The sequence below is a fragment of the Notamacropus eugenii genome, chromosome 5, assembly GCF_028372415.1.
Source record: "Notamacropus eugenii isolate mMacEug1 chromosome 5, mMacEug1.pri_v2, whole genome shotgun sequence".
Lineage (NCBI taxonomy): Eukaryota > Metazoa > Chordata > Mammalia > Diprotodontia > Macropodidae > Notamacropus > Notamacropus eugenii.
In genome coordinates, this window is record NC_092876.1 from 75037881 (window position 1) to 75053318 (window position 15438).

General features: G+C 40.2%; 1 protein-coding gene across 6 annotated transcripts in view; it reads left to right on the forward strand.

The window, feature by feature from the left end:
* Positions 1 to 3412, forward strand: part of FOXJ3 (forkhead box J3) — a 159189-nt gene extending 155777 nt beyond the window's left edge. For all 6 annotated transcript variants that reach the window (XM_072609744.1, XM_072609745.1, XM_072609749.1 and 3 more), the window contains one exon: positions 569 to 3412. In XM_072609744.1, coding sequence (XP_072465845.1) covers positions 569 to 684 — 116 coding nt within the window. In that variant the 3' untranslated portion in view covers positions 685 to 3412. The remainder of the gene's footprint in view (positions 1 to 568) is intronic.
* The last annotated feature ends 12026 nt before the right edge of the window (positions 3413 to 15438 follow it).

The window sequence follows — 15438 nt, forward strand, 5'->3', positions numbered from 1 at the left end:
AGTTTAAATGAGGGTTTTTTGGTCTGTTAATTTTGCCTCAGTGTTATATGTTTGTCACTGTTCTTGGAGTCATTGCAGATGAGGACTGTAAGGTACACAGAAGTTAGGGCAGTTTGGCAGGCCTGAGGTAGAGGCACCACATAATAATGAAGAACAAGCAGTATACACACACACACACACACACACACAGACACACACACACACACACACACACACACACACACAAACACCCTCATAAAGATCACAGAATCATAGGATTTAGCATTGGAGGAGACTGCAGATTTAAGATTCTAGCCACAGAATTTCAGAGTCATAGGGGAAGAGCTTAGTAGGAGTAACAGTCTTTCAGGTAAGGAGTCAGACTTTTTCTGTACACACATCCCCTTTTTGGGTAATCAAGAAAAGCCCTGCCCTGCTCATATTTCAGATTCATTTGCCCAAGTCTCTCCTATACTACTAGAACTCAGCTCACTAACTGATTCCCTGTGCTGTCTGAAAGTAGTGATATGTTTATTGCATTATTCCTGACCTCTGTGAAAAAATGTCCTGAATTTTCCATTTTTTACAGGACATCATGGAGCAATGAGCCAGCAGCATATGATGCCTTCTTCAGCCTTCCAGATGCGCCGCCCTCTGCCTCCAGACGACATTCAGGATGACTTTGATTGGGATTCCATTGTGTAGGACTTCAGAGGGCATAAGAACTCTGACCTTGTTTTCCATACAGTTTAAAAAAAAAGGTGAACCTGAATTCACTAATGACAAGGTGAAGATTATAATCACTATAAAGATGCTATCTCAATTTACTTTGAAGACAATCAGAAATATTTAGCAGGATAACTTATGGCTTTTATTTGACCCAAACACGTGCTCCATGTCCGTTTCCCCGCCAGCTGCCGTAGCTCATTACTGTCATGTGATTTGGACAGCTTTTAGCTTGTGTTGGTTTGATGTTGACCACAAGTGCCAGACTGATTTCTAGACAGAGCCTCTTTTGCTGCAAGCAGTTTATAGATACATATGTGTAAATATATGTACAAAAGTAAGAAAATTAAACTTTTTCTTAATTGGGTTATAATGTCTTAAGAAAAGTTACTGTGAGTTTTTCTACCTTATTAGGCTCTTTTCTGTAAGATTTTCTTTTGTGTAGGTAATAAGAAATGAACTTTTCTAAGCCCAGTTTCCTTTAGTCCCCTCTTCCCCATTCTATACGCCAAATAGTACATGTGCATTTGACTTCTGCCCAGCAAGCAAAGGAATTCAGAATCCACAGTTTGAAAGCTTGTTACACAAGCCCAAAGTGGCAAGTTTTTCATAAGTAGCTGAAGAAAGAACAGACCAAAGTCATTTAAGTTCTTGAAATTTTGACATTTTCTTAGCATACATTGTCAGTGGCCTTTATGTTCATTTTTTAAATCCTCTGTAATGACTATAAAATTAATTTGACCAGGTAGAAATTGAGCACAGCCTGATGCTTTAAGCAGTTAATGCTTATACTTTCACTTCCTAATGTATTTATTATAAAAAGTTTTATTTTAATATTTATTACTACTACCTTCTGTGAAAGTTCAGCTCCAGTTGGGCTCATGGAAAAATAGAAAAGTTAAAGTAAAACATGGTTACACTCTTGAGTAATTGTGGATGAACCAAAAGAACCTATATTTAAATTGTCTTCTATGTAGTTACTCCTTCTGAATGTTCTGGGAGTAGTCACCATTTCTCTGCAGTGGGTGTATGAAGCTTGATAGGTAGAGAAAGATCCTTCAGTATTCATTTCAGAGTTCATTTGGGTAACTGAATTCCTTCTAGAACCTAGAAAGTTGAAGAAGTTAAACTGTCAGTTTCTCTTAAAATCACACTGAAACTGGGAAAATCATAGATTTCCTCTCCTATGTGACAATGGTCTGCAGTTCGAAGTTAGCATACCATTAGACAGTTCCTTGGAATTGGACATTTTCAGGTTTTTATTTTATTTCATAGTTAATACAAGTGTGATTATTTTCCTGGTTTTATAGTAAAATTAGAGGAAACCAATTTTGAAAATTGAAACATTTAGAATCTTCAGGGAAGGGAAAGGAATTTGCCAGAATTTCTCTTTACAATGGAATACTGATAGGCTCCATCTAATCAAGGAATGAATGAAGCAATGCCTGTCTACTAACCTTTCTATAGGAGATCTGATCACTGCTGAGGTTCCCCCCAACCATTGCAGTCGAGACGAGTGGTAGCTGGGCAGCAGGATTTCTTAACTAGAAGAAAACACACATCTTTGTTCTTTTCAGTGCAGAGACAGTGGAATCATCTTAAATGAAGCACAGGGAGACTACTCGTTGGGCTGGTGATGGAGAGAAGGGAGCATCTTAATGTAGCCCTAGTGGCAAAAAAACCTAGAGGTCTCTTGCAAAGTGCAGAGATAAAATATTTGATAGTAATAGCCCATAGAAGGTAAGTTTAGATCATTTGTTCAAGGCCAGGGTAAACATTTCACTGTTGGTAGCAGCTTCCAGTCTGTTTAGATTATTAAGTAGCAATATGCACTTTAAAACCATTTTAGATTATTTGAATGCAGTTTTACACAGAGGGATTTAGTTAGAAATGTGTATGCTAGCTAACCACTGACTGAAATTTTGCAAATTGTGTGAGGTTAATTTCCAATTTGGTGATTATCTGCTGATTCACAAGTATCAGTATTTTTATGTGGATGTAGAATTAGCAAGATTGGATCCTGAGGTCCCAGTACTATCTTTTAACTCCCTTTCTGCCATCTTGTGGTTTAGAAACATGGACAAGTTTTTTCAATAGAAAACCATCCCATTGTGCCTGGACCTGGGTCTTTATTCTGATATGCTCTGGGTGGTTGCTGCATTTGACAGTTACAAATTCAGAAATAGTTATGCCTTGTGCTTAAATTGACCATACACTTTAGAAATATTAATAAATGTGCAAAACTCACAGTGGGGCAACCTGTCCAGGAGAACAGTGCAACTGGCATTTGTGGCCTGGTTTTTGAATGTCAATGTGTCAATGTGCTTTCCTGTAAATATTTGTCTCTCATGTCCTTCTAGGGTGGGAGGGAATCGACCTGGGGATTATTTCCAATGGAATAGAGTATTTTGATATTGTTCATTCAGAGGGTGATGTGTACATATCTATATTGTATATATGTGATGAAAATGCATTGGCTTTTTGTGCATCACAGCCTTTTATCTGTACTGCTGTTCTACAGTCAGTGTTTTAATGTTTCTACCGTTTTGTTATTGCACGGTTTACTACTTTGCCTCTACGATGAACGGCACGGATTCTTTGTAACAGTTTAGTGCTGTAGAACATATTCCAAGTGTCATTAGGATTGTTGCTGCCAGAACTGATATGCATGAATGGCACTTAAAATAAAGATATTATGTTAACTCCATTTTTTTAAAATTGGTTTTTATATGTTGTTTGCTGTAATTGAGGGAACGGATCTAAAAATATATCTTCAGAATAGATACAGAAACACGTAAACAGTCTGTTAAAACATGCCAGTACCTTGTAATCTGAATGTTTTCAGTGTTTGTCAGTGTCCCATGTTCTATTGTTAAGTGAGAATTTTCTTCTTGAAAGGCCCACCTTACCTGGGCCTTTTCAGAAGGGAAAGAAAAGGCACCTCTTAGAGCTTTGCCATTCACCAAGGATAAAACAAACATTTCTGGAGAGCCCAATGTGTACCTTTGCTGGCCATTAGTGATACAAAAAGGAATAAGACCATAAGATCCATCCTCCTCACAGAGCTCAAGAGTCCATCAGGGATATAGGACATGGACCCATGAATTGAAGAACTGATAAAATTATAATAGGCATTCCATTCTATTTAATGAGCTGCTCTGGCAAAAATAATCAAATCCATCACCTTGTGGCTGATAACTCTGTTGCAATGGGTTCTTCCAAACTTCTCTAAACTGGTTCTCAGACTGTAAGACACAACCTACATTCCAAGCCATTCCAGTTTGATAGGACCTTTTAGAATTTGTGTTCCCCAAGGTTACCTCCTCCATCCATGGAGACTCAAGTAATAATAAAAATGAGAAGTATAAAAAAGCAGCATTTGATTAAGCATCAACAAAGCAGTAAGTGATCAGAGAGGGAAGGAGTGACTCTTAAAGGATGCACAGGTGTTAGATGGTGAGAGTATTCCAGGTGAGTAAAGTGACCCTTCTCTAAAACAAAATTTATTTATGTTTCAGAATTTACTGATTTGCAGTAATCATTATTTTTACAAACTTAAACATAGCAAGAATGGATTCAAAGGAGAAGTCTCAAGGATGGCTTATAATTCATGCAGACTTCCTACCAGCCTATGATTTGGAAACAAGAGTGAATCTTCTCATTGGAAAATGGAAAGGGATCACATGACATAGAGAATAGCAGAAGCCATGTGTGAGCCTTAGCTAATCCAGTTCCTTCATTTCAGAGATGGGAAAACTAAGGTGATGTAACTTGCCCAAGATCACAAATGGAATTTCTTATTGGCAGAACTGACACAAGAATTCATGCCTTCTGACTGGACTGCCAGTGCAGTGCCATTTCTAAAAACAGCAGTGAAAGCATTTGTTCATTCAACTACTGTTTACTAAATGTGTGTACACAGGGTCGTATGCATGACACTATAGGAGATGTAAAGGTGAACAGTTTCAAGTCTGATCAAGATCTAAAACATACATAACATGACTAATGTGTAATAGTGTGAGAAAGAGGAAGAAGGTGGGGTGGGGTGGGATCAGGGAGGCTTCATGGAGGGGGTGGCCTTGAATATGGACAAAGGGAGAATTGCTGCTGAAGTCAAGACAGATTTTATAACAGCTGGCACTGGTTTCTTTATCTGGTTCACCTCTTAAAGCTCAGGTAGGCTTTAGGAAGACTGGAAAGGGTTTAATAGAGCAGAGAGGCATCATGGAATGAAAGCTTTTTGAGCTCATTCATATTCTACTGTGTGCTAAGTAGCTGAAGCTACTATTTAAGCTGGTTGTAAAGTTTGGATGTGACCTGGCCCTAGTGGATTTTGGGAGTCTACTAAATTAGCCACTAAAGAAAAGGGGCCTTATAAATATTTGTAGAAACTGAGCAAAATGTGGACAGGTTCTGGTCAGGAGTAAAAGCCTGCGGTGGCCCCTCCTGGTCACCAGAGGGCACCAAGCAAACAGCTAGATGCCTTCCTCCTGTGGAGCATAAGGCAGTGGATCAGACTGGTTTCCTTGTTAACCATGCCTCTTAGCCCGTCAGGATCTGTGAATGGGATGTCAAGCCCTGCTCTGGGCCAGTCTTCCAAAGATGTCCAAGAACTCCCAGGATATAATGTCATAGAAAAATCCCTAGAGTTGGAGTCAAAGGACTAGATTTCAAATTCTGTTTATTAACTGTGTGACCTTGGAGAAGATCCTTGACCTCTCCTGGCCTCCCCATTTTCCTATCTGTAAAATGGAGTCCTTTCTAGCTCCGGCATTCTCTTGTTTCTGAGTCTGCCTCCTCTTCAGCACATATTTCATAAATGTCTACTACTACTATGTACAGAGTATTCTACTATGTTAGAGGAGATGTATTAGACAAAATTCCTGTAGGGGCTCCTCCACCCATAGGATTTTCAGTAGAAGCAGGTCAAAGTCATTCTTCCTTCAGTGGCTTCACACTGAACCCTTCTACACGTTTTCCAGGAAGACTTAAGAGAACTCAACAGAATCCCAACAGTCCAGGAAAGGCGACAAATCCATATAGAGGTTTTGCATGTTTTGTCTTCCTGTTAGAGCTGGAGAAGGTCTGGGAGATCATTTGACCCAGCGCACACATTTTATTAAATGAAGAAAGTAGGGTCCAGAGAGGAAAAGTCAGGCCTGGAATTTCAACCCAGAACTTTAGACACTAAGTCTGATTCATCTTAGGGCTGGTGAATGAAGAATCTTCAATATAAACACTTGGCAGATGTGTCAGAGACTCTTGGGGGTCTAAGTGAGTCCCTGCTCTTGATCTCAATTAAGTCTCAGAAAATTTGGCAACAGGCTTTAAGTTGTTGGGTTGTTTTTTTTTTTTTAAGATGCAGAAGTGGCTTGTGTTAAGGCTCCACATTTCCCCCTTCTCACTGGGGCATAACTGGGGCCTTGATTTCCCTGTATTTACTCTTCTTCCTGCTTCTTCTCTTTCCTCTGATCCTTCTTTGTCTCTTACTGGCCCTTATTTCTCCTCCAAACTCCCAATAATTCTCCCAGGATTTATCCTTAGATCATCTCTTACTACATTCCTTTGACCACCTTATCCATTCCCATGGCATTAATACCTCTGTGCAGACATCTCCCAAATACACATCTTCCTCAAACTCCACCTTCTCCTCATCTGCCTACCACAAACCCACATTTCCAATGGATGTCAATACATCTTTATCCAGATAGATAGGTCAGGAGCTCCTCAAACTTAACATTATCTAAAATGGAATTGTTCGTTCCCAACCAACCAACAAGCGTTTTCATCCACTGTGTGTAATGGAGCCAGTGTGGTGACAAACTCAAATAGAAATGGATCCCTGGGCCACAAATTGACTTGGAAAATCACAAATTTATTTTGTGCTACTGCTTTTGTATTGATTTTGTTAAATATTTCCCAGTTACATTTTCATCTGGTTGTTAGGGAATTTGATACCTCTAGTATAGTGGTCCGATCCAAAAGGATCTGGGTTTTTTAGTCCTGTCTCTGACACATCCTGGCTGTTGGGGAAAATAGTTTAACCTTTACTGTGCGCTCCAGTCAACTCTCTTATTGCAGAGAAGGTGACAACCTCGGACTGGTAGAGGGATTTTCTTCACCTGGAATTTCACTATCTGCAGTAGTGAAATCACAGGTTGATTGCCAAGCTTTGTATGCAGCCACTGTCCTAGGTGCTGGAGATACAAAACCTAATGAGCCGCAACCCTTGCCCCCAAGGAGTTTATATTCTAACAAGTAAAACTGCATCACCAACATCAGAATATAGAGAATAGATGCAAAATGAACCACTTGGCCTGCATTCCCTCAAGGCTTCCCTATTTTTTTTTTTTTTTGAGAGCACCATCATCTGGTCACTCACATTGGAAAGCATGGATTTATCTCTTGAATCTTTGCCTCTTCCTCACATCCTCACATCCAGTTAGTTGACAGATCTTATCTATTCTCCCTCCACAATGTCTTGTCTTCTTCAATCCTTAACACCAGCACCCTAATTCAGTCTCTCACTACTTCTCACCTAAAGAATTGTAATCACATCAACTGGTCCCTCTGCCCTCCAGCCAGTTTTTTATTTTTAGACCATCAGTGAGTTTTAATTTGACTGTTGACGCTGGAAATATGAGGTCCTTGTCCACTGATTGACAAGGAAGAGCTGAATCATCTCAGTCTTGACATTCTCTTGAAAAATAAAACCAGAAGGGGGTTGTAACTAAATAGGATAGCTCCCAGGAAAGGCAAAGGAAAGAGTTGACAGAGTTGGTTTTTATCATTCCCAAAGATAATCAGAAACAGCATTTCACTGAGCAGTTGGTCACCTTGAATTGTGGGACTCAAAAGTATTTGTTTAAAAAAAAAGTATAAAAGCAATTGTAGGTTATGCATCAGAATCCATTGCAGAGGCAGAGAAATCCTGAGAAAAACAGCCTCCATAATCAAACCAACATACACTTTGACACTTAACACATTTCAATGGAAAGATGGGAATAAGTAAGGATAATGGAAATATATTAGAAATGTTAGGTCAGGGAGAAGGAAAGAAAGAGGTCAAAGACTTGTAGACGACACAGAAGCTTCTCAATTCTACACCATGAAAAATTCTACACTCTGAAAAATGAATTGGTAGGCACAACTGTATGGGACAGACAATCACCCCAAATAATGCTGGAGTCAGGGTTTGAGTACAGAAAAGACTTTTTATTCTTTTTCCGGAAAAAGAGCGCAGTCCCCGGGTACTCAAGTAGCAGTAGTCAGGGAAGTGTGCTTGCTGGCCACGAGAAGCAGATTTTTATAGCCCTAAGCCCTACCCCCTCACCCCTCTTATCCGTTTCCTCATTGGCTGAGTACTAGGGGTGTACAGTCTAATCTCACCTCCTCACCCCAACAACTACTTTCCAATAGCACCACCCAGGCTGACGTGGATTTTGGTAAATGGAAACTTACCAGGGGCTACTGAGACTTTAGATGACATGTAGAAACTTAACAAAAAGGGGGAAAGTCCTTCTAGTCTTCAACTGAGGAAACTACACCATAGGCCATCTCCCACACAACACATGCCCAGTAATAAAGATGATGACATAGCACTATGTGCCAGGTATTGTGCTAAGCACTTTACAATTATTATCTTATTTGATCCTCATAACAACCCGGATGAGGAAACTGAGGCAAACAGAGGAGTCACTTGCTCAGGATCACACAGCTAGCGTGTGATGCTAGATTCAAACTCAGTTCTTTCTGACTCCTGGCTTGGCACTCTAGCTATTGCACCACTAAAAAATGAAATAAATTAAATTTTAACAGACAGGAAAATGTTTATTAGTCATCCTTGAACCGGCTATTTCAGTATAGTCTTAAAGCAATGATCTGAATTATTAAAAAGCTAAAAAAAAGAATTATAAAGACAAAATGATATGGCATGGAACTGAATTCAATCTTGATTTATTTAAAGTTATGGATAGTGAAATATGGTCACTAGACAAATGGCACTGACATGAATTATAATTTATATATGTATGTATGTATAGATGTGTGTGAATAAATATATATGTGTATGTGTATATATATACACATATATATGTATGTATGTATGTATATATCTCTCTCTGAAGTAGATCAAATGACATAACATGGAGACTGAAAACAGTCTAAAAATTTCCTTTATCATCAACACTTAGCGTGCCAGCTAGAGAGATATAAAACATAAACTATTACAGAGAAATATGATGGAAGATTTTAAGCAGTATTACATCATAAAACAAAAGCAGCAGAAGAAAAAACAACTTTTAAAAAGCTTGATGAAAGACTCAGTTAAGAAAACCAAGCGTGAAGATATTTTAAAATGAAAATAGGAGAATAATAAATGGAAGAAAAATAGAAAAGATCTGCAAATATTTTTTATAGCAATCTTTTAAACTCAAGGACAGTGAAGACACCACACGTGGACACTGACACCACAGTTCCAGATGTGCCTAAAGGAGAGATAGGAATGCCACCAAAGAGAACATAGAAACTGGATTAGACCAAGTATACACAGAGAAGAGTAATAAGCTCATAGATTTAACACTTGAAGGGACCATAAAAGTCATCCAATCCAACGTTCCCATTTTAGAGATGAGGAACTCATGTAAGAAAGGTTAAGTGATTTGCCTAAGGTCACACAGCTAGTAAGCATCTGAGGTTATATTTGAATTCAGGTCTTCCTGACTCAAAATCTCCCCAATCATCCAAGTCAAGATTAAAGGGAAGCTAGGTGGCGCAGTGGATACAGCACCAACTCTGGAGTCAAGAGGACCTGAGTTCAAATATGGCCTGAGACACTTGGCTCTTAGTAGCTTGGTTTGACCCTGGGCAAGTCACTTAACCCCAAGAAGTAATTAAGTATTTAACTACATGCCAGAAACTGTTCTAAGTACCTGGGATACAAATAAAAAAGTCCTTTCAAACAGCCTTCAGTCTAATTGGGGGAGATAATATGTAAAAGGAAAGGGGCTTGAGATAGAGGAAGTGTAAGGGGAAAGAAGGAGGTGTTCACACAGAGGTCTCTAGAGAAGTCCAGGATCCGGAGAAGAATAAAAAAATGAATTTGCCTGACCTGAGGGACCTTCCTTTTTTTTCTTAATTTTAAAATGAAGTTTCTAGGAGAAAATAACCAATCTGAGGCCATTTGAGGTATCAGTTCACAAGCTCTGTGAGGGATGGTAAGGTACCAAAGGGGCAAGAAAAAAAATCTCAGACTTTATTAACACAAAAAAAGAAAAGCTAGTTGAAAAAATATCAAAAAGCATTGGCCCATAAGTCCACTTTCCATTTTTAATGAAAAATTTCTATGCAGTCATCAGGAGTATCCTTGATAAAGGTATTAGCAGGGAACAGGCAGGATTTTTCAAAAGATTCCACAGCAGACTACATCTTTACAATCACAACTGACTGAAAAATGTAGAAAAAAATCCCTCTGTACTTACTGTCTTGATTATTTTTAAAAAATCATTTAATGTGTTAGGAGCAAAATGTCACATTCAAGGATCTCTTCCAATGAAGGAGTGTCCCATATATCAGAATTATTTCATATACCTTGAAAGATAACACAACAGAGATAACTTTCATTTGATCACTTTATAATCATAAATTATATCAGGCAAAGCAAGAAACAGGGAAGTGGATGTTCACCAAAGGAGAATTTCACCAAAAAAAAGACAGTGGAGATCCTTCAACTAGTTTTATTAAGTACCTATGATGTGCTAAGTGCTGGGGATACAAAGAAAGACAAAAAGCCAGTCCCAGCTCTCAAGGGACTTCACAAAAGAGAAAGAGAATATGTTAAAAAAAAAAAAAAAAACTGTGCAAACAAGATATAGACGGTAAATTGAGGCTAATTTCAAAGTGTGGCACTAAGATTAAGGAGGAAGGGGAAGACTTCTTGCAGAAGGTAGCTGAGACTTGAAGCTGGGGAAGCTAGGAGCTCATCGAGATGAAGAGGGAGATTGTTCCAGGTATGGGAACAGCTAGTGAAAATTCCCCAAGTCAGGGGATACCACGGAGGCCAGTGTCACCAAATCACCAACTTAAGTGGAGGGGAGTAAGGTGGAAGAAGACTGGGAAGGTAGGAAGGGGCCAGGTTATTATAAAGGGCTGTTGAGTTTGAGGTGCTGGGGATCCCAAAATACTGACACGCTGGGTCCTGCTCAAATGAATTCAACACAAACCTTCATAAAGCCAAAGAAAAACAAAGTTTATTAATGATTCGCCATACTGGGTTGACTCTTAAGGAGCCTAAGCATTTTGTAACGCTAGTATTCATAAGCAGACCAGATACAAACTCAGCTAGACAGAGTCAGAGCTGAATTGAGTCTGAGCACCTTCATGGAGGCAAGTTGGAACTTAAATATAGAAAAAGACTGAGGGGAGAATCCAGGTGTCCTGGCCAAGTAGGCTGGGGCCCCAGGGATGGTCTTGACAGGGGAGGTCAGCTTGGAATGTAGATCAAACCCAGGAAGGATCCTGAAAGGAGTGGCCAGTAGTCCAGACAATCCACAATACTGGCTGGGCGACTTGGACCTCCAGAGAATGCTAAGTAGTGGCCGGTGATAGACTCCAAGGTAGGAATATCAAAAGAATACTAAATCAAGTAAGGGGAATCCTAGGAGCCCCCCAAGTCCAGGCTTTCCGGGGCACTTCAGACAAATGGGACCCAAACCCTCCCGGTCCAATGAACAAAGGTCTCGCCTTGGGCTTGTACCCCATCTGGGCTTCGAAAGCCAGAGATTTTTTGATCCTGGCGGCTATAGAGAGCCACCAGGGTTTATTTAATAGGTGGGGAGGGGTGGGGCATGATATGGTCACATTTACATTTTAGGAAGATTACTTTGATCGTAGAGTGGAGGATGGTTTGGAGAGGCCAGGAGACTTGAAGCCAAGAGACCAACCAGCAGTCTACATTAGTAGTCCAAGAGTGAGGTGATATAGTGCTGCACTTGGGTAGTAATAATGTCAAAAGGAGAAAAGAGGGGCACATACCAGAAATTTACAAAGATAGAAATGACGAACTTGGCAACTGATTGGTATGAGGGGGTGAGAGAGTGAAGAGTTCAGGATGATAGCTAGGTTGCAAGTCTGGGGGATTGGGAGGATGGTGGTACTCTTGAGGGTAATGAAAGTTAGGAAAAGGAGAGATTTTGGGGGGGTCAATGAATTCAGTTTTGGATATGTTGAATTTAAGATGTCTATGGACCATCAAGTTCAAGTTGTCTAAAAGGCAGTAGGAAATGTGAGAATGGAGGTCAGAAGAGAGGTTAGGGCTTCCTGGACAAATAGATGTGAGAGCCATCTGAGAGAGACATTAATTGAAACGTGGGAGCAGATGAGATCAAATGAAATATCATAGAAGACAAGGCTCGGAACAGAGACTTGGGGACTCCCATTAGTAGTAAGCATGAGGTGGATGATAATCCAGTGAAGGAGACAGAGAAGGAGAGGTCAGATAATAAGGTCACACCAGGACAGAATAGTGTCGTGGAGACAAGAAGGCTATGAGCATGTCAAAGGCTTCAGAGAGGTCAAGAAAGATGGTTGTGAAAAGATCATTGGATCTGGCAATTAAGAGAACATTGGTAACTTTGAAGGAAGCAGTTTCAGGGGAATGATGAGGTCAAAAGCCAGACTGCAAAGGGTTAAGCAGAGGGTAAGAAGAAAGGAAATGGAGACATCTATTGTAAGCAACCTTCTAACTGCCAGAAATATGAGGAGAGATAAAGAACGATAGCCCCTGGGGATGAAAAGATCATGAGGATTTCCCCTCCAGTAAATAAGAGATCCACGATAGGATGTAAATTGAAGAGGGATTCCCTATGGATGGTGATGTCCTTCAGAGGCCTGGTTTGTGTATGACATCATGCTGATTGCATCAGGCCCTAAAATATTGCAGAACCTACTGGGAGAAAACTAATTGCTCCAAGGGCTTGACCTAACTGCAAAGGACAAAAATTAATGAAGAATGTTCAACCACAAAAGAGCCCTCCAAAACAAATCCTGGAATAGTGGAACCAGCAAAAAGATGGGGTGAAGCAATCTTTGAGCCCAAGAAACTTGGAAGATCAGCAGGAAAGAACTGTTTCACTCAAGCAAAAGGGGAGCGCAGTGCAGGAGGGGAAGGTTTAAACAAGCCAGCAGCAAGGGCCATCTCAGCAAACCAGGAAGAGATCCTGAGCCTCTGTGCGGGCGAGCAGGAAAATACCAACACCAGGACCCCCATGTGCCTTAGCCTAGCCAGTGGAATGGGCAGACTCCAACTCTGAGAATGGCCACACACTTCAGCAAACAGGTGATCTCCAATGGCCAGACCTCCATTGCTTCAGTATAACCCCGGGCAAATAAACAGCTGCCAGCCCCCAGACCACCATATGCTTCAGTGTAGCCCCAGGAAAATGCAGAAATATCCCTTAGCATGTGAAATTATCAAGGAAAACTGCCCTGATATCCTGGAGCCAAGGGGCAAAATAGGCATTGAAAGAATCCACTGATCACCTCAGGAAGAAAATCCCAAAATAAAAACTCCCAGGAACATTGTAGACAAATTTCAAAACTATCAGGTCAAGAAAAAAATACTGCACGTGATCAGAAAGAAACAATTCAAGTATCAGGCAACCACAAGCAGGATTACACAGGACTTAGTAGCTGCAACATTAAAAGACTGGAGGTCTTGGGACATGATATTTTGAAAGGCAAAGGAGCTAGGACTCCAACCAAGAATCACTTACCCAGAAAAATTAAGCATAAAATTAAGCATAATAAGGGGGGAAAATGGTCATTTAATGAAATAGAAGGATTTTAAGCTTTAAGGAGAAAGACCAAAATTACATCAAAAATTTGATTTCCAATATCATGTTGCAAGAGAAACATAAATAGGTCAAAAGGAAAAAGAAACATAAGGGCTTCAATAGAGCTAAACTGTTTTCATCTCTATATGGAAAGATGATACTTGTAACTCTTAAAAACTGTATCTCTAACAGTACAGATAGAAGAATATACATAGACGATATGGGTATATGGTGAATTTGAGGGGATGATATTAAAAAATTAAGGAATGGGAAAGGAGAACACTGAGTGCAGAACAAAGGGAGAGGTAGAATGGGATAAATTATTTCACATGAAGAGGCACAAAAGAATCTATAGCAGTAGAGGGGAAGATTAGAGGGTGGGTGCTGGGCATCGCTTGAACCTTACTGTCTACAGTATTGGCTCAAAGAGGGAACACACACACAAGTAGGAGAGGAAGAGATTAAGTAAAGGGAGAGGAGGAGCTGACAGAAGGGAGAGTAGATTGGGGGAGGTGGTAGACAGATGCAAAACAATAGTGAGGAGGAAAAGGGTGAAAAAACAGAGGACAAACAGGAGGAAAAATAGGATGGAGGGGAACACACCATTAGTAATCATAACTGTGAATGGGATGAACTCTCCCATAAAATGGAAGCTGATAGCACAGTGAATCAAAAACCATATCCTACAATATATTATTTACAAGAAACACTTGAAGCAGAGAGACACACACAGAATAAAGGTAAGGGGCTAGAGCAGAATCTATTAGGCTTCATCTGAAGCAAAAAAAAAAAAAGGAGTAGCAATTCTGATCTCAGACAAAGTAAAAGCAAAAATAGATCTAATTAAAAGAGATGAGGAAGGAAACTGCATCTTGCTGAAAGGTACCATACACAATGAAACAATATCAATACTAAATATATATGTACCAAGTCGTGTAGCATCCAAATTCTTAAAGGAGAAGTTAAGTGAGTTACCAAGCAAGAGACAGAGACCATTTACAAAATGTAAAATAGATAATTTTGATAATATTAAATCAAAAAGCTTTTGTACAAACAAAACCAATGCAATCAAGATTAGAAGGAAAGCAGAAAGTTGGGAAATAATCTTTACAATTAGTATCTCTGATGAAGACCTCATTTCTCAATTATAAAGTGTACTGTGGGGAATGTGATAGGGATGGTTTCTGAGTCAGGTATGGGTTGGACTAGATGGCCCTTCCAACCTTGACTGTCTAATTCAGTGAGCACAGAACTTGGAAAATCAGAGATAGCATGGACATTAGAGATTATGAATTCTTAGAAGACAGAACTGATACCCAAAGAGCACAATAACTTACCCAAACACACATAGGAAGCCAGTGGCAGAGGTGAGATTAGAACTCAACTCTGATGAAGTGTTTCCTATGCAGGAAGGGTGCCATCCTCAGGGACAGTCTAAGAATTCTTTGAAAAGTGCCTTTAAACAGGGACAACTAGGTGGTGCAGTGAGTAGAGCACTGGTCCTAGAGTCAGAAGGACCTGAGTTCAAGTCTGGTCTCAGACACTTGACACTTACTAGCTGCGTGACTTTGGGCAAGTCACTTAACCCCAATTGCTTTGCTTTTTTCCCCTCTCCAAACCACCTGCCCCAACACACAAAAAGTCATCTGAAGGGCTTCCTTGGTCCCTTACCACTGGCAATCCCCCTGGGAGCCCTCACTAGCCTTCTTTCCCATTATTCTCACACCAAAGCCTTCAACTCCAGCTCATTTGGGCCCCTCACCAACCCTGATCCTGCCTTTCAGTTTCCTGTTTTTGAGATCTAGTCCCCAGGATCCCCAGCCTTAAGCACTCTCCTTGCCACCTCCACCTACTGAAATTCTGCCACCTTTTGGAGGTTTGTCTTGAATCTTACCTCTTCTGG